At 48.5% G+C, this 18,373-nt stretch overlaps 9 protein-coding genes across 9 annotated transcripts; 2 read left to right on the top strand and 7 right to left on the bottom strand.

Annotated features, from left to right (window-relative positions):
* Positions 1 to 126: 126 nt before the first annotated feature.
* Positions 127 to 505, bottom strand: N7479_001091 (putative MFS transporter; the record flags this gene model as incomplete). The annotated part of the gene is made up of 2 exons (XM_057248788.1): positions 127 to 342; positions 437 to 505. 2 exons carry the CDS (start codon positions 503 to 505, stop codon positions 127 to 129), a joined length of 285 nt encoding a protein of 94 aa, XP_057113220.1.
* A 1,251-nt stretch (positions 506 to 1,756) lies between these two features.
* Positions 1,757 to 2,823, bottom strand: N7479_001090 (putative oxidoreductase, short-chain dehydrogenase/reductase family; the record flags this gene model as incomplete). Its single annotated transcript, XM_057248787.1, has 4 exons — positions 1,757 to 1,872; positions 1,935 to 2,006; positions 2,058 to 2,184; positions 2,242 to 2,823. 4 exons carry the CDS (start codon positions 2,821 to 2,823, stop codon positions 1,757 to 1,759), a joined length of 897 nt encoding a protein of 298 aa, XP_057113219.1.
* Positions 2,824 to 3,178: 355 nt separating this feature from the next.
* On the bottom strand, positions 3,179 to 4,581 carry N7479_001089 (putative serine/threonine protein kinase ENV7; the record flags this gene model as incomplete). The annotated part of the gene is made up of 3 exons (XM_057248786.1): positions 3,179 to 3,723; positions 3,788 to 4,406; positions 4,462 to 4,581. The coding sequence occupies 3 exons, from the start codon at positions 4,579 to 4,581 to the stop codon at positions 3,179 to 3,181; spliced, it is 1,284 nt and encodes a 427-aa protein (XP_057113218.1).
* Positions 4,582 to 5,129: 548 nt separating this feature from the next.
* N7479_001088 (CAP-Gly domain containing linker protein BIK1) lies at positions 5,130 to 7,112 on the top strand (the record flags this gene model as incomplete). The annotated part of the gene is made up of 1 exon (XM_057248785.1): positions 5,130 to 7,112. The coding sequence occupies one exon, from the start codon at positions 5,130 to 5,132 to the stop codon at positions 7,110 to 7,112; it is 1,983 nt and encodes a 660-aa protein (XP_057113217.1).
* A 498-nt stretch (positions 7,113 to 7,610) lies between these two features.
* Positions 7,611 to 8,336, bottom strand: N7479_001087 (3-hydroxyanthranilate 3,4-dioxygenase; the record flags this gene model as incomplete). Its single annotated transcript, XM_057248784.1, has 2 exons — positions 7,611 to 8,157; positions 8,305 to 8,336. 2 exons carry the CDS (start codon positions 8,334 to 8,336, stop codon positions 7,611 to 7,613), a joined length of 579 nt encoding a protein of 192 aa, XP_057113216.1.
* Positions 8,337 to 8,383: 47 nt separating this feature from the next.
* N7479_001086 (RNA 3'-terminal phosphate cyclase-like protein) lies at positions 8,384 to 10,023 on the top strand (the record flags this gene model as incomplete). The annotated part of the gene is made up of 3 exons (XM_057248783.1): positions 8,384 to 8,615; positions 8,656 to 9,755; positions 9,811 to 10,023. The coding sequence occupies 3 exons, from the start codon at positions 8,384 to 8,386 to the stop codon at positions 10,021 to 10,023; spliced, it is 1,545 nt and encodes a 514-aa protein (XP_057113215.1).
* Positions 10,024 to 11,525: 1,502 nt separating this feature from the next.
* N7479_001085 (tellurite-resistance/dicarboxylate transporter family protein) lies at positions 11,526 to 12,752 on the bottom strand (the record flags this gene model as incomplete). The annotated part of the gene is made up of 1 exon (XM_057248782.1): positions 11,526 to 12,752. The coding sequence occupies one exon, from the start codon at positions 12,750 to 12,752 to the stop codon at positions 11,526 to 11,528; it is 1,227 nt and encodes a 408-aa protein (XP_057113214.1).
* A 1,856-nt stretch (positions 12,753 to 14,608) lies between these two features.
* On the bottom strand, positions 14,609 to 16,360 carry N7479_001084 (uncharacterized protein; the record flags this gene model as incomplete). The annotated part of the gene is made up of 2 exons (XM_057248781.1): positions 14,609 to 16,280; positions 16,335 to 16,360. 2 exons carry the CDS (start codon positions 16,358 to 16,360, stop codon positions 14,609 to 14,611), a joined length of 1,698 nt encoding a protein of 565 aa, XP_057113213.1.
* A 1,016-nt stretch (positions 16,361 to 17,376) lies between these two features.
* On the bottom strand, positions 17,377 to 18,027 carry N7479_001083 (J-type chaperone JAC1; the record flags this gene model as incomplete). The annotated part of the gene is made up of 1 exon (XM_057248780.1): positions 17,377 to 18,027. The coding sequence occupies one exon, from the start codon at positions 18,025 to 18,027 to the stop codon at positions 17,377 to 17,379; it is 651 nt and encodes a 216-aa protein (XP_057113212.1).
* Between the last annotated feature and the right edge of the window lie 346 nt (positions 18,028 to 18,373).

Here is an 18,373-nt window from a genome sequence, read left to right as displayed (position 1 = left end):
CGACAAAGGCAGCAGAAATAAAGCAATTTTGGTACCCCAAGTCTTTGACCTAAGGCGTGACGCTAGATAAAGTTAGCTTTTGTCTTCTAGAACTCGAGAAAAACCTCTGAGATAGCAAATGACATGTTAATCCGGACCAGCATCATAGTAGCCATAGCAACAGAACATCGTATTCAGACCTTTTCTCGAAGTCCAAAGCGCCAATTTTTGAATATAAGTCTTCTTAGTGTAAACTGTACCCGTCTCAGCAGCTTCAGTGCCAACAACCGCGGATTTCTTCTCGCCGTCCTCCGAGCTGAGTTTTGGCGAGTGGGTGCGTGCACAATTGTTAGGCTTGATGCTCTATCGAACATGGGTGGTTTCCTCGCAAAAAAAAAAAAAGAAGAGGAAGAAGATTGAACAGCCGATGAAGATACTAGGGTAGTAAAACACCCACCGCCAGCTGTGGTACTGGGCGATGAAGCCACAGTTGACGGATGCGATGTAATTGCTTCCTGCCAGACATAATGTGTAATTGCCCATGTATTTCCCTCGCTGGTGGGTGAAATACTGATATTCTGTGAGCACGGATTCTTTTATTAAGGCAGTTTCAACTTACCACGCCCGTGACGGAGATTTGATGGGGCGCTTCTACGGGCGCTGTGAAGAAACCTAATAGGATACATCGTGCAAGCCATTGACAGGTTGTGCTTGCGTATGGTCTGAGTGGTGTTAGTATACTTTGTCTCTCATTGCGGGCGTTCTAATTCTTCCGCCCACATCGTCATGGCCTGGGTTTATCCTTAGCTATAACTTTCAAGTGATATCCAACGAAGGGATGACGTACCAAAATTCCACACATGGACAGCAAGTAAGTCGGCCGCTCGTCATACTGCATAGCAAAGGGCTGCCAGAATAGCAAACCCCAACCAGCCAACAAGAACATGTACCCAGTTCCTTCGTTTAGAGTACTGATGGGAAACCCCGTTTGTTCGCCTCAGTACCGAGTAAACAACCGAGCAGACAATTCCTCCGAACCCGTATATCTCTACATATATATCAATCCCCGCAGATCAACAGATCGGGAGATATTCTGTAGAGACTGAGATACTACGGAAATCATAGACCGAAAAAATGAAAAAAATGAACTTCCTATCATTTCCCCCGCAAAACTCGGTCTTGGCGAGGGCTTATTTTTTTTTTATAGGGATGGTCGCTTATACCTTGTGATATCTTTTTTAGCAGGCTTTTTGGATGGTCTTCTTAGATATTCTTCTCAGGTATCTTTTTTTTAAAGATGTTTTTCTTCTCCATCTCGTCTTCATAGCCATAAGGGGAAAAAAGCACAAACTGTGTAGACGACTTTTCTATGTATACCTACAAAAGTAGGCAATCTTTGATCTTTGACCTATACCTTTCAACCAATCATCACTCCAATTAAATGTGGAGAACATTGGCGTTTAGTCCGATTCTTATCAGAAACATTCATTGAGCAGTTCAAATGTTGCTCAGCTTAACCCCCCAACTCCTTCGATAGCCGCCATAGATTCTCTTCCTCTTACGGTCTAATGCCCTCTACCCTTTCAGGAAATGAACGACTCAATCAATTCTTGGCTTCGTCTCCATAGCGCCTCTGCACTTTCTTCGCCCGCTGGAAAGTCGAGATGCGGTAAATTAGGTGTCTGGCAATGATCAAGAAACGCTCCAGATTGGTCTGATATCTCGTATTCAACAATCAGTACATCCATATACAAATCAATATCTGTTCATCACATGGTTATCTTATGATCTTACCTTCAAGGTCTGGATCGAGTAATCCGCGCAAGACTGTTGCACTACCCTGACCAAGAGACTTCGGCGCTTGCTGTAAAAGGACCGGTATATCTTCACCCACTGAAAAAAGGAAATACTGTTAGATCGAAGAATCTTCACCGCTATTCGCTATCTGGACATACATTCTTTCTTCCGCTGCAGCCAGGACTTGATCTCCTCCATTGCAACGTATGTTTGGATGTTGGTTTTGGTATCTGGATCGAATCAGAATAAATACTGAAAAGCTCACTCACAAATTGACTCACTTCCTGGATTTGCAGAAAATGCAGCGATAGATCGATCACTATACTTCTTCGCAAGAGACTTGATAAACAAGATAATCGCGAGCATCGACTTCGAGTATCCGTCGAGGCAGTTGTAATTTTCTCCATTCTATCCAAATCAGCATCTACCACCAGCGTATAACCAAATCGACCAAACCAAACTCACTTCAAATTCCAAATCATCCCACGAAGGTGCAGGTGCCTCGTTCCGCAGACTAGACGTAACCAGAACAACCCTCGACCCAAGCCCCATAACATCACACAGCAGATTTAGCGTCAGGAAATAACATAGGTAATTCCTCTGGAAATGAGACTCGAGTCCGTCCTCCGTGAGCGTCCACGGTACAGCCATGACCTCGGGAAACCCAACGAAGCCATCAATGGTCATGCCCAGCTTCCTGATATTATTCGCTGCCTCACGGACCGAAGCCAGGCTGCCAACGTCGGCCGTCACAAAGATCATTTTGACCATTTTGTATTTCCGATTGATGTGGTCAACTACTGGCTGTAGTTCGGACTGTGAGCGGCCTGTATATATTATGGTTCCTGCGCCGCCGTGAGCGAGGGCGTCTGCCGTTGTTGCGGCTAGGTCGCCTCGTTTAAGACCGCATATTAGGACTGTCGTGGCGGGTGTTAGTTTATATACCTGGTCTGTTGGGGTTATGGTGGTACATGTTTTTCCCTTCACCCGGTCTGGGAACGCCTTCGTCACATCTGTCCCCTGTGTCTCACCATTAAAGGTACTCATTGCTAGATTCTGTCTGTTTGGTTTGGGTTGGTTGGGTTGAGAGAGGTCTGCTTGATTAGAGTCGTGGACAATCTCGGCATTTCGTCATTATGAAGCCATCTCGGAGTGTATGTTCGGCAATACATGGAGAGCAGCGACTAGAGCGAGTAATACTAGAGTGATAAATATCGAATGGAATTATGGTTTGCAACTTATAATAAACACGCTGGATAACTCCGAAGAGCAAAAAGTAGACATTAATCAGCCCTGGTAAGAAAATCAAATGCACATTTATAGTACAGCTAAAGAGATCGCACGCATATGGAGCCTGCCGGTCAAAGGTTAAGAACGAAGACGAAATAGGAAATGTGTAAGATCAGTGAGATGGACCCGCCGCATCATCATCAGGCATCTGGTCAATAACACCCTTCATAAGCTCAATAAGCTCATCAATGTCCGGGCGTTCCGCGGGTTCAACAGTGAGACACCTGCGAACAATATCCTTGACTGGTGCGCTGATCGCAGGGACATCGTTTTTGGATGCATCCTCACTTTCGCCAGACTTAGTTTTACCCTTAGAAGCACCAGACTTCTCATCAGGGAATCGCCAATCACCACCAAGAACGCACATGCTCAAACTACCACCAGTCTCTTCACTGCGTGCCTCGAAGGGACTCTTGCCCACGAGACAGGCGTACAGTGTGCAGCCTAACGACCAGATATCAACCTTGGTATCAATGATCGACCCTGTCTTGACATCGAAGAGCTCTGGTGCGCGGTATGGCATCGTGCTATGTTCTGCTGCGGTATCCTGCACCGCCAAGGCGAGGGAGCGCGACGTAATGGCAATCGGGCTGGGTGCTAAAGAGCCCAGATCCATCAGGATGGGTGATTGGCCATTGTCATCGATCATAATATTTCCTGTACCGACAGTTAGCTCGTCAAGTTGAATAGAATTTCTGCACCTACAGGAATGTTAACTCACCAGGCTTCACATCTCGGTGCGCATAGGGGCGCAGGTCCCCATCTTCGACACCTTCCTGACTCCGGGTGACCTCGTCATCCATGAGGGGTTCATTCTCCTCATCCTCTTCATTCCCAGTCATGTGATGGCTAGCCTTTCGTTTGGGTTTCATCTGCATGGTCCGTTCATCGTCAGCCTCCTCTCCTTCTCCCCGAACTCCCTTCGCCTTTCGTGTAGATGTCGCCCCGCTCTTAATCCGGTACTGATGCATCGCACGGAGTGCGTCAGCAACACCGAGTATCAGGACCATCAGCCGCTTCTCGGGGAACTTGGTATGGTTGACCAGATTGGCATTGATGGCATCCTGGAGATTACCGCGCTGGTAGTATGGGAGTAGGATATAGACAGTCTTCGAGCCTGGATCTCCGCCGTCGGATCTGAATTTTGAGCCGGATTCTGTGGACACGCAGTGGTCGATTGAGTGGATGATGTTGGATTGGGAGTTGAAGAGGTTGTAGGCTTCGACTTCTTTCAGGGCTTGCGATACGGATTCTTGACCAAATGGACAACGGATCTTCTTCAGCGCGAATAACTCGGAACTTGTTTTATCTTGGACTAGGTAGACATAGGAAAATCCGCCCTATTGCGTTGTCAGTTCAGACCAGCTTGCAGTTATCGTTATCGGGTATCCATACCTCGCCCAACAAACGTAGGAGCTTGAAATTCCGATTGTTGATCTTTAGCTGTGGGGAGCTAGGGAAACAACACATGCAATCCGTGAAGTTGTACAGGAGGTCGAAGAAGTATTGCGCCATAGTTGTAGAGTGCGATGGTACGTAGCGGGTGTCGGTATTTGGGGTCCAGTGGCGTGCGGCACACGGTAGGTGGTAGATGCGCAGGGACTCAGACAGAATGGACAAGATCGTCGCAGTAGATAGATGTGTGTCTTGGGAGATGCAGAGAAGTAAGGATTGTATAACTATGCAAAGAGGAGATGGTGGAAGTTGGAAGTGTCAATGGTTGGCATTACGTGGAGTGGAGTCCTTTTATTTGTTGTCCCCCCTTTCTCTTGTTGTTATATCGCGGATTTTCTCGATCACTCTCTTTTTTCCCTCATATTCTAACTGGTTAAGCTGAATACTGGTTGGGTCTGTCTTTTTCCTTTGTTTCTCTGCCTTTTTCTTCCCAAACGCCATGGTGGAAGTTGGGCCGTCAACTTAATATCCTTGCATTCTCCTGACGCTCCCTCTACAACCCTTGACTTTGACCCTTCCAGGGGCTCTTGATATTCGCCCGGTCCTCTTATTTAAAAGCCGCATCCCACCTTTGTATCCTATTCATATCCACCCCCATATCCTTCCCAATGGCGCACGATGATGTACGTGTTGGTGACAAGGTGAATGTCCCCGGTGGCATGCATGGGACCGTCAAATACCTGGGAGCAGTAGCGGGGAAGCCCGGACGATTTGCAGGAGTCGAACTGAGCTCCGAGCATGCGCAAAGAGGCAAAAACAGTGGCGATGTCGATGGCCGGAAGTACTTTGTAACCTCGATCCCGGGTGCTGGCATATTCGTGCCCATGAACAACAGCAAATACGTCACAAGGCGATCCTCAAATATCTCTACACCGAACACTCCTGCACGTGGGGGACCAGTCAACTTCAGCAAATCTGTCGGTGCAGCTCTTACTACTCCTCGCCCTCGAGTCCGACGACCCTCTCTCCCTCGACCCGAATCCCCGCGCGTGCCCCCTCCAAAACTAAGCCTGGCCGGCTTGCGTACCCCATCAGCAGCATCGAGAACCAGTGGGTTGAATAGCGCCATGCGGAGCCCCGTCAAGGCGCCGTCTCGGCTATCTGATAGACCCTCGTCGCGACTTAGTGTGGATGACGATGCTTCATCGTATGGACGGCCATCGGATTTCCGCCGACCACTCTCATCGGAGACTCAAGAATTGAAAGATCAGATCAAGAGTCTAGAGAAGCAACTTCTGGACCGAGACACGCAGCTCGACGAGCAGTCTGGAACTTTGAGTGAGTTCCAGAAGACCTTGGAGGAGTTGGAGGGACCGGATGGTCATTCAGTCCGTACACAGCTACGCGAACGCAATGAGCGGATTGTCCAATTAACAGCCGAATTCGACGTTCATCGTGCAGACTTCAGAAGCACCCTCGACACATTGGAGATTGCAGCCTCCGAAACGGAACGCGTCTACGAGCAGCGCCTCGACGAGCTTATGCAGCAGAACAAGGAACTACAGGACCGTGGCGAAGATGTTGAGATTGTTGCGCAGCAGCTGAAGCAGTTGGAAGAGCTGGTCTCGGAGTTGGAGGAAGGCCTCGAGGACGCCCGGCGTGGAGAGGCCGAGGCTAGGGCCGAAGTCGAGTTTCTCCGCGGCGAAGTCGAGCGAACCAAGCTGGAGTTGAAGAAAGAGCGTGATCACTCAGCCGCTGCGCTGAAAGATGCACACGCCGGAGACGGACCCCGAAACAGTAGTGAATTGGACCAGAAGGATGATGAGATTCGAGGACTCAAGGCCATTATTCATTCTTTGAGCCGTGGAAATCCCAGCGTAGCAGGCTTGGGACAGAATGGCTCGGCGGATTATGACCATAATCCGGAGCACGTTACTCAGCTGGAGATTCGACTGCAAGAGGTGGAAGAAACTACAAACCGCAAAGATAACCGGATCGAAGAGCTCGAGCGTGAACTTCAAGAAATGCACCTACAGTCTAGTGGTCGTCGCCGCAGCTCTACTATCACTCTTTCACCAAAGCAACATAAGCCATCGCACTCTGCGGGCAATATCTCCAATCACTCAAACAATAACCCCAACCGTCTCTCTGACCGGACAGTGGTCCCGACTGACTGGCACGATGCTCCTTCGGAGCCCCGCCATCATCGTGGTATCTCCAGCTCTTCTCAATCGCGACTGGAGACCATGCATGAATCAGAACGCTCTTCCGACGAGGATACCATGTGGTGCGAGATCTGTGAAACAGGCGGCCACGACATCCTGAACTGCACCAGCATGTTCGGCTCTGGCCAGAAGACTGCTGAAAAAAAGAATCTCACACATGATGCTGCCGACGAACTTGCCGATGAGCACTCAGTTGAGAAGACAGAAACTCTTCAGTCCAAAGAGTCGTCCATCCATGCCGATACTCCCCCCGCACTAAAGACAGGACGGGATGTGGTCATGGAAGGACTGAAGGGCATCGGCGGGCTCGGCTTATCCACGGCTCCCATTGCCGGCAAATCATCGGGGGTCATCGATGAGTCTAAGTGGTGTGCTCTCTGTGAGCGAGACGGCCATGAGAGTATTGACTGCCCGTTTGATGAATAATGTTCTGGATATGGATGGGTTCGGTACACCACACAAGATCGCAGCTCTCTGCTTCATGCATATATGGGGTGTTTTCAAGTACATGATTTGTTGGGTTACCCCCGGTTAATAACTGGTGTTTGTTTTTGTTTATTTTTTGTTTTTCGGAGGCTGGAGATTCCTGGGAGGTGACTTGGGGGGAAGGGGGGTGGGTTTGTGCCTCTCAGGAAAGCAGAGGATTTGCACGGTGAGGCTCAGTGCTTGTAACAAATACCATACCTTTGGTCATAATAAGATTTCGTTCGTTGGTGTATACAACAGCTTTCCATGTTCCGTATCTCGGGATGACCACGACTTTTGTTGCTGATATGTCGAAGGACCTATACATATCATTCTTTTCTATTTCTGTTTCTATCCATGTCACATCAAATGATGTTGAATTCGTCACTCGTAGCCATTCATGACTGAGAAATATTACAGCTTCACCAACGTCACCCGCCAATGGGCCTGATCAGTGTACTATTCAGGATGAGTCGGTGGCTGCGCAATTTCCCCATCCTGATACTTCGATGCCGCAATCTCTCCACAAGCTTTACATTTGCGCTTTTCCTCGTCTGCTGCAAACTCCTCAACCACAGCCTTGACCTGTGTCCCCAGGTCAACACATACGAACTTCTTCTCCCAGACGATCTCCTTGCAGCTCTTGCAATACCATCTCATAGCATCAACTGCACCTTCGGCCCGCGGTTGCTCCATCACAACACCAACAGTGTCCTTGAAGCGCACGGGGCAGTGTGGGGTGTTGGCGGGCAGCAGGAAGATCGAGCCTTCGTGTATGGGGATGTCTTGGAAACTAGGTGGTGTGGTTGAGGTGTCGACTGTTTTGAGGAGCATTGATCCCTGATATTGGTAGAAGAACTCAGGGGTTGTGTTGATGTGGAAGTCGGTTCGGGCATTAGGTCCGCCCACTATCATCACTGTGTAGCCGGCTGTAGCTGGTGTTGAGGGGTGGTAGACGCAGTAGTTATTGACAGGTGGTTGGAGTAGATGGGAGTTTTCTTCGAGCCTAGATAGATATTAGCAGTTAGCTTTTGTCGGGATAGCTTGCTTATGGGTCGCGTGATAAATCATGGCAGCATTATGTATGTATAGTGGGGGAGGTGTATGTATTGTAAGAAATGTTGGAAGATATGTGAAGCTCATATGGACTGACCATCTGGGAATATTTAGTGCTGGAAGAAGCATTGTGAATATATTAGCGTCTGATCTTGTCAGAGTGTAGCTTTTTGCAGATGTCGCATGAGGTCGGAACACCTAGAATCAAAAACGACGATCTAATCCCCGGAGATATCAGCTTCACCCCGGACTTAAGAATCGGCCCGGATCAACTTCCCTCCGTCAATTTTTCTTTTTCATATCTCGAATCCAACAGCCAGACTAAGGTGTTTAACGGCGAGAGTCTTGATCACACAAAATGGCAACAACTTCTCAACCCCCCTTCGGTTTACATCCCATCACAATCTGGTATATCGGCTGGTCTTGTCCACCCTCACCGGCCGCACAGTCCACATCTCGCAAATTCGTTCCTCGTCGCCCACGAATCCAGGTCTTGCGCCTCATGAAATCTCTTTCCTCCGTCTCCTAGATGCAGTCACCAATGGCTCTCAAATGGAGATCTCATACACCGGAACTGTGCTGGTTTACAAGCCGGGCTTGATCACCGGCAGCATGGCCGGTACTGGAGCCAGCGGCGGCATGATCACCTACGAGATTCCGTCAAACTGTAACCGCGGTCTCAGTTACTTCCTGATCCCTCTCTGTCTGCTGGCCCCATTCGCCAAAGCACCCATGAAGGTGCTCTTCACAGGGCCCGGTGTGATCACTTCGTCGACACAGACCGGCGATATGTCTGTCGACAGCGTTCGCACTGCCATTCTCCCTCTGTACAAACAATTTGGTATCTGGAACAACCTCGAGCTCCGTATCTTGAGGCGATCAAACACCGGCCCCACTGGTAGGGGTGGTGGTGGTGAAGTGCAACTTGTGTTTGGCCACCAAGTCCGTCTGCCGAAGACCCTGCACTTGATGAACGCCGGCCGCATCAAGCGCATCCGTGGTGTTGTGTACTCGGTTGGTGTCTCCGGCTCGAACAACGCTCGTATGATTGAGACCGCCCGTGGTATCCTCAACCCACTCAGCCCTGATACTTATATCTTCTCCGACGTTGCGTCTGCGCCTTTGGTATCAGCTCCGGATAAGACCAATCCCCAGGCGAAGAAGAAGATCGGTCTTGGGTTCGGTTTATCCTTGGTAGCGGAGTCTTCCACGGGCTGCCTCTTCTCAGCTGATGTGGCCTCTCCGCCATCGGGTGGTCAAGCCCCTGAGGATGTTGGAAAGCAGTGTGCATTCCAGCTTCTGGAGACGGTTTCGAAGGGAGGTTGTGTGGCTCCTGCGGCTGCGACGACGATGTTCACACTCATGACCATGGGCTCGGAGGATGTTGGGCGGTTACAGGTTGGCCGAGATGTGATTGCTGATCCCAACGTGATCCAGCTTGCCCGAGACCTGTCCAAGTTCGGTGCCCCTGGCTGGGGTATCCGAGATGCACCTGACAATGGAGATGGTGATGTGATTGTCAGCATTGTCGGCCGTGGAATCGGTAACGTAGGCAGAAAGATTGCCTAAGCTGATGTGGACGGCTCTCGCACTTCATTCCAAGTCTACCATTACTCTGAAGACCGTTCTTGCCAATCCGGAAGTCTCGCCTCAGCAGTTCACTCCTTCCCAGCAGAAGGAACCACGTGGTAGTCCATCAGATGCCGTTGACGTCGCGGGTTTCTGGCCATCTGCCCAGCGCCAGTGTACTCCGAGAAACCCCGACGTTCTAAGGCTGTCGAACATGAATTCGACCTATCGCTCCACAGCGACATAGCCACATGTGCGGCAAAATACTGCTTTTCCTGTCATCATGATACCCATACCAAACTTGCTAGAGCAAGGTGACAATCTTACATAGGATACAATAACCAATAAATATACGTCTTCTATGTACTTCTATACTTCTATGTTGACATTGACATAATGGTGACATACATTTGTACTGGATCAGGTAAAGTAGCAAACTGTATCCTGACTCTTGTTTATAAATACAATCCTCCCCCCCCCCCCCCCCCCCCCAAAATCTTTTTTTTCTCTTCTCTTCTCCATCTCTTTGTTTTCATTTCTTTTTCACCCCCCTCCTATCCCCATCTCCATCCTTCATCATCCTTCATCATCTTCTTCTTCTTTTCCTCCCCCACTCCTTCCCTCTCACTGTCTCCAGATCTTTCGGGTTTTGTGTTGTTTGCTATTTATCCATCGCCTTCTGCTCACCGGTCCCGGGGCAACCTGGTACCGTGCTGGGAAGTGAAGAGACGGACTTCGTCATCATGTTGGTTCTGCAACGTCCTCTACCCCATTCTAATATATTTACCATTTATTCTGCCATTTACCCCAGCGATGGCTCGCACCTCACCGTGGTGCTGGGGTCTAGTAATCCTTCGGGGTGAAGCCAAGACGAGCCCATGCCATTTATTCACTCATCTTTCGGGTTTCTTGTTCAGCATTTATCCCCCGCCTTCTGCTCACCGGTCCCAGGGCAACCTGGTGCCGGCTGAGAAGTGAAGAGAGGGACTTCGCCGCCACCATTTATTCCTCACCTTCTGCTCACTGGTCCCAGGGCAACCTGGTGCCGGTCGAGAAGTGAAGAGAGGGACTTTGTCACCATATCTGCGTTACAATATCTTCTGTCATTCGTCTTACTATTTATCCTGCCATCTCCTGCAATTTCCCCAGCTTTGGCTCGCACCTCATCGTGGTGCTGGGGTCCAGTAATCCTTCGGGATGAAGCCAAGACGAGCCTCTTCAACGTATTTTTCCCTGTAGTGTTCTATTCTGTAATGTTGAGACTTCCAGGTAGGGCTATATGGTAGCGTGATTTGGTTTGTTCTGGTTCTTGGACTTTGTGCTTGTTCACATCAAAGAGATAGGTCTTTTATTTTGATTGGATTACTAGGTAGCTTACCAGATAGTTATGCAATATAATGAAATGATCCTCGTTCTAATGCTATTTATTTCTAGTAGACGCTAAGCAGATGGAAGATCGGACATAACATGAGAGATGCCGGAGATGCAGAAGGGTTCCCACAGGACCAAAACAAAGAAAACAGAATAGTTGATCGCTTTTTCAGTCGAAAGAGCAAAAGGGAAATCAGCAAAATCGAAATGGGAATGGGGAAAAGACAGCGAATGAGATGACAACGGTGTGCAATGAAAGAAGACGAAAGTATGCAAGAAAAGATTGTGCAAGAAGCTGAGAAAAACGTCAAAAGTAACAAGAAAAAAACAAAAACAAAAAATGATGAGAGGCATGAATCCCTCGGTCGGAAAAGTATCTCAGTCCGAGGTATCCTCATCTTTACCAGGATACATAATATCCTGACGGTAGACCGCACGAACATGACTGATGAAGACAAAGAGGAATATGCAAACAATGCAGATAGTCATGGCAGAGCCAACGCCCTTAATCACGGTGCTGTCAAATGCATTTCCAAGCGTAATAGTGGCAATTGAAAACCCCGTATTGGGGAAAACCATCGCCCACCAGCTAAGATGGAAGCTCGTCGGCGGCGACCGAATAACAGCAATAGCGGCAACACAGAAGAACCAGAAGCTCAGCGCCCACAAGAACGCACCCGCCGCTAACGCCAGAATCTCCAGCATCCGTCCATCGGCTGCTGTGTCTTCACTCCCCATTACGCTGAACGTCTCAGGTAGTCCCTGCGCCATACCAACCAGGGCAAGAGCCGTGAATGCGGGCGGTCCAACGCAGATGAACATCGCCGGTCGGTGTTCGCGGCAAGGAAGACCGCTCTCCATCAGCCGTCCTATGTAGTGCGAGTACATCATGAACGAAATGCAGAAGCCCAGACCTTGGAATGTCATCCCCGCGATGACTATTGGGATTGATGCGCGCTCAGGCTGGCGGGACGAGATGACGGATGCGATCGTGCCGCTTAGCATGATTGGGAATGCGGGCAGGATCCACGAGGGCATCATTGTTTGGAGGCGGTAGGTGTGTGCAGTGAAGACGAAGGAGTATTGTACGACGGCGACTGTGAAGGTGCAGAAGCAGTATACCCAGAATAGAACTTCGAGGGTTGTTGTGAAGGATGGGGAGGCGTCGTCGCCGAAGTATTTCTCCAGGCCGGATATCATTGTTGCGATGGAGAGCCAGAAGGTAGGGAAGAAGAGGCCTTCACGTTCATGACGGAGGGAGTTAAGGGCTCCGCCGTGAATTATGAAGCGTGCTGCCATGAGAGAACAGACGAGGGAGAAGAGGACGAGGTTGATTATGTAGATGGCCATACCGACCTCACGGTAGCCTGTAAATTTGTTCGGCTGGTTTGCTATGAGGAGGGCTAGACCTCCGGTACTCATGGTGAGGGTGTACCATGCCCATGTGAAATGTCGCAGACGCTCGCGGAAGCTCAGTGGGTAGTGTTTCTCGGACTTTTCCGAGTTCATGAACGGTTTATCAGAGTGAGAGGACTCTGGTGCAGATATAGGATAAAGTTCTTGGCTGTGGTTATGGTAGACCCCTAGTAGAGTTGGGTTGGACATTGTGTGTCGTGTGTATATAGATCAAATGCAATGAAGTATAGATGAGGCCTCGAGTTGGAACACAAAAAAGAGGAGTATAGAGTGACTTTATTCAAGATAGGACTATAGACCAATGGGTCATAGAATCAATGGAAAAGTAAAGTCAAGTGAACTCAAGGCTTGAAGTGATTGAAGTGATTGAACTGGAAGAAAGAGCGAAAGGGAGATCTTTAATATACCGGGATGGGCATCAAAAACATCCCATATATTCCATATGTTCCATATTCCCTGAAGATCAGCCAAGAAATCCCAAGACTATACTTTTAATAGTAAAAGGAAATATCAGAAACCCCAAAGGGATTCTGTACTGCAATGAAATCACTCGCAGGGGACCTCCCAGAGGCCTCTATGGGCAAGGCAGACCTATGATTTTCCTCTAAAAGAAATCCATAAGAATAGATCGGTCCAGGATGTTGGGCTTGGACGATCCATCATACTCCATATGCATCAGGGGGAGTGGCGGTTAATGGCTTTAGTTTGTAGGGCAATTCCGGAAACAAAGATCCACCTATTCACTGCGGATGTCTGGGCATCAGGCGCATTTTGGCATATACAAAAAAGAAAAAGAAAGAAAAAAAAAACTTCGATGCCTAGGGGGGTTATGAAGTCAAGGACGTGGGACTCTGCCAAGAACATTAAGGAATCATTGGTGCGTAACGCCTTTTCCCTGTGCCGCAATGGATCTGACCTGGTCCTTGAAAGAGTGCCAGTCTGATTGATAATCTATACAAGAGAATTGTGTTCAACATCATAACACACTTTGAATCAGAGACAAGTTACTCAGATGATGAATCTCAAACCCCGATTTCATTCCATTCTGAGCGGTTTATTCCTTATTCCATGACATCTTCCGATAAGAGGATAGATGTATATTCCGTAGGAGAAAAAAAGAAGAAAAAAAAAAGATATAAACAGGGATTTCCAACGTCCAACGTGCCTGGAGCGCCAAATGCCAAGTATATTATGATCGACAGTACATCGTTGACGGTCCGCTGCCAAGCTTTAGTTCAGTGGCTGTGAAGAAGAGATAGGATTGGTATACTAGGTAACACCATTGCGACAGCGCATAGAACAAGTTTAGTAGAGTCAATAGAATAAATAGAATATGCAGACACGCTTAGAAAGTTGATCAAGTTAAAAGAGACAGAGAAGGGTTGAAGAGAAGGACGTACTCTCTCTCCTCTTTTCCCCTGAACTTCTCTTCTCTTCACAGCCCCGTCTACACTATTGACATCGGGATTCTTGCCAAGAATCTATTTTAATATGAATGTTTTGTCGATCAGTCGATCATTTTGAAAGTTGAATTATTGCGAGATTTGCTTATCTTTTGTTATTTGCCAAGATGCCTAGATATATGCAATTCATATGTGGAAAATCCACTTGACTTCAGTCTAGCTCTTATAGAGTCAATTTGATTCGAATCTATCGAATCTATATACATACATATATATATATATATATATGTATGTTCAGAGTAGAGTACTTTGTACAGAGTTTATCAATTGGGATCCTACTGGTCACGTGGAAGCTTACATCCACAACATCCATGATCGATACAATATAAATCGCAGTTTCATTCCAAAAAAAAAAAAAGCCTCTCAGCCAAAACAAAGCCAAGATCATGCAGAACAAAGAAAGATAATGCACTTCGAAAAAGTGAAAATGACAAATCCAAATTATGCAAACGCCAGGTCCCTTCGAAATATCTCCAGGGCAGCAATGCATGAAATCATATCAAGTTTAGTTGTATGCAGAAACCAGAGACACACCAAAAGTCTGGGCACATATGTCCCAGGATCCAATCACATCACAACATTTCACATCATGCGGTAGACAAGATCAGAGGCCAGCTCCGTTGTTAAATCCAACAAAGCACGAAGACTCTTAGGGGAAGTGGAATTTTCAACCCGCTCCACCTTCGCATCCACCGGCCGCAAAGCAGGAGTTGCCGAAACCGAATCATCGCCCGAATGATACCGTGCTAATTCCTTCACGTTACATGCCGCATAATGCACCACCAGTCGGCGAAGCTCGTTCTCCCGAAGCTGCGTCGCGGACGTCGGCGATATCGGCTCCAACCGGGCCGTCTTCGTGTAGGCATAGTGCACCAGCTCTAGCACCATCTGCGCCTTGATTGCTGCCAAGCCGTCTAGAATTTGGGAGTCGCTTGGATCGGCAGTTTCGACATCTATCGAGGAGAGGATGAGAAGGTCGCGGTGCAGCTTTCGGAGACAGAGCTGAGCGAGAGCGGGGATTAGGTACCGGGTGGCGAAGACGTAGACTTTTGCGTGGAACGTGATGTAGGGGAGATCGGTGCTTGGTGCCTCGACTGGGCTGGGCTTGGAGGTGGATGGCTCGTCGTTGTATTGGAGAGATGTGAACTCATCCCATAGGCTGAGCCCTGGCTCGCAGGGTGAGGAGACTTGATGTTGCGCGAAGGACATGTCGAGCATTGGTCTTTGGCGCTGGGTTTGCATGCTTGTGCCTGAGCCTCTGTCTTGAGTCCATGAACTTTCCATCGATCCCTCCGCAATGGGTGCAGGCTGTTCCTCAGCAGGTGCAGGTTCTTCGGCTGGCTGTTCATAATACTTGGTCGGTTCTACTTCTGGTTCTGGTTCTGGTTCTGGTTTTGGTTTTGGTTCTGCTGAAGCTAATTCTTCAACGAGCTCTACTTCTGGCTCTGGAAGAGGCTCAGCAGAAACTTCTGGAGGTGGTGTTGATGGCGGTGTAAGGCTAACAGGTTCAGCTGGTGTGAGAAGTTCTTCTTCGACAAGCTCTGTTTGCTTTTTGCCCTTCTTCCCTTTCTTTACCTTCTTCTTGCTTGCCTTAGGTTCTTCTGGCTCCCATGATAGAGGTTCTTCGGTCGGACCTGCCCATTCCTCGTTGGCAGGCACATGCTCGGCTGGTGGCTCTGGTGCAACCTCCACTTCGTGGCATGTCTCTGGCTTTGGCTCTGCTGCATCGGCTGGAGCCTCGGGCACTGGAGCCGACTCGACCTCAGGCTCTGGCGCATTGGTTGGAGTAACGGGCTCCTTGGCCTCAGCGGGCGCAGGTTCAGACACGAGCTGAGCCATTGGCGGCTCGGGCGAAGCCGCAGACTGACGGTACGCTTCCTGTCCCCTATGGCGATACTGTGGAGGCGGTGACGGAGCTGGGGGTGGCACAGTTGACGCGATTGAACCAGACCGGTAATGCTCTCTCCAGGTGGTAGTACTCGGCGAACTCGCGACTACTCCATGCCTGTGACCTTCCTGGACCGGCTCAGGACGAGGCACATTATAATCGCCAGTGTACGCATACTCGCAGAAAGCGACAAAGGTTTCAACATCGTCTTCTTCCAGAACGGCAATTCGGTGTTTTGATTCCCTCGTCGGGCCGTTCATGAGATTATGCAGTGGTTTGGAGACATGCTGGGCGAGTCCCGACTGGATTGTCAGCTTCGTATGTTGTGGGCCGACAAGGAAGGTGAATGATGGTGAGTGGATAATACTGAGGAGATTGAATTAGCGGTCTGCTAACAGTGTATACTATCTCTGTACATACCTGCTAAAATCCGGAACAGACTCCATGAGAGACAGTTGACCTTCTTTAGAAAGGATTGAAATGAAATTAATCTACGTTCTAACATGCAGGGTAAGTCCCATTAAGTATTCCCCCTCCAATTCCCGAGGCGCCGGAAGCGATCTTGGGCGAAGATAGTAGTCTGCTACGTGTGCAGATGTGATGGGGGCAAGAACAGTTTCTAGGACCCATTATGCTAACGCTAGACCAGATGACTTTATGAGATATGCGAAATGGGGCCAAAGGAAATTAGATGTTGTCGTGGTATATGTTCGCCTTACACTCTACCCTCGATATCCCAATGGTTTGTTACTCCCAATGCCAATAACTACCATCCACTCGTCTATCTGAACCATTTGAATGATATTCCGCTATCACCGAGACTTAAAAAAAAACAACGCAGAATAGCCATACAGAGCAGCCATACATAACAGCTGGCGTTAACTGGATCTTGGACTGTCCAATTGTCGGGCGACGTTGGCGTCAGCAGGTTTGTGCCCAATCCCCAGCCTCGAGAGAACCCAATCTGTGGCCTCACTGGTTGATTTGTTCCTAAGAGCTCCATCGGGCCCTAGAATTTGAAGCTTCACTTATTTCTATTTTTGACATGTTTTGGATATTTTGGGTATTTTAAATGTGGCGGTCAACAGTTGAACAACGGTGCCTTCAAAAGGTACAGCTACCTAAATAGGTATACCGAGCTTTGAATTAACAGCTAATATCGTAGATATCTATATTTTTTTTATAAAAATAGGTATTTCTACTCCGTACAGGCTGAATATATTACTTGCCTCTTTTCTAGCACCTCTTATTCCACTATGTATCCTTATCGAAGGGAGAAAAGATAAAAAGATAAAAAAACAACCAAAAACCAAAAACGCAGGTCCCCGAATATAATTGGCAAAATACATATAACAAATCACACTTCATGCATCCAATACTCTCCAGATGCCATATGTAAAAGAGCTGGGTGGTCTATCCAGATATCTAAACAAATCCAATAATATACAAAAGAACCAACCCATCAACTAGTATGCATCAATCGAATCTCCGTATTCCCAGGCTCCCACTCCCTCAACCCTTCCCCAACACTATACCAAAACCGCAAACGAATACACTCTTTCCTCGCAGCTTCCAAATCTCCCTTCTCAAATGCCCCTCCGAGTCTCCCAACACACCGAACAATCCTCTCCTCATTCTCTTTCTTAAGTGCATTGATCTGCGCCTCTGCCTCAGCAGACCCCCCAGCCTCCTCAATAGTCTCCTGCACTTCCATAACCTCCATCAGCATCTCCGCATCAAGTGCATGCTTAGTTGAGGCATCTTCCGCAGTCACGTCGATCCCGTGCCATTCCCTTAGAATATACTGTGCCCGCTGCAAAGGATCTAGAAGTGTCCGATACGCTTCGTTTATACGTGCTGACAGGCCCTCGGCAAGCTGCTTCTCTGCTCCGTTCGGATATTTGTCTGGGTGGACGAGACCTTGTATTTGAAGGAATTCGCGGCGAAGATCGCTAGTTGGAATTGCAAATGGGGACCCTGGTGGTGGGCCTGATGGTAGCGTTTGAGGGAAGATCGTGTAGTGGTTGGTTATGTCGGGTGCGCCGGCAAGGGTTATTTTGCTTGGTTCTGCTGAGGTGGAGAATTTTGTTGAGGCAGAGCGAAGGTATATCATGGGTCTCTGGGTTATGCGAGATTGACGTGTTGGGAGGGTTACTAGTCCTCGCGCTGGCTGGTGACATGCATATTGGCTTGTCTTTGATAGCGAGGAGGTTGGTCGTGAGAAAGACCGTGGGGTTGCTGTGCGATAGAGATGATGTGCAATTCTCTGTGCATGGATAGCCATGACTACTATGGTGTAGTGTTTTCCCAAGCTGATGGGCAAGGTAAGAGCTCTGTATATAACTCTCATAAAAAGCCCTCGGCGTACTGCTTTACGTCATCCCCACATTCAACACGTGACCATGGGCTACTTTTGATATAAGCATTGGACTACGAAGATATCGATCTAGATAATTCGA

Source organism: Penicillium vulpinum, assembly GCF_028829585.1.
Source record: "Penicillium vulpinum strain IBT 29486 chromosome Unknown utg000001l_segment0_segment0, whole genome shotgun sequence".
Classification (NCBI taxonomy): domain Eukaryota; kingdom Fungi; phylum Ascomycota; class Eurotiomycetes; order Eurotiales; family Aspergillaceae; genus Penicillium; species Penicillium vulpinum.
This window is presented reverse-complemented; position numbering and strand designations above follow the sequence as displayed.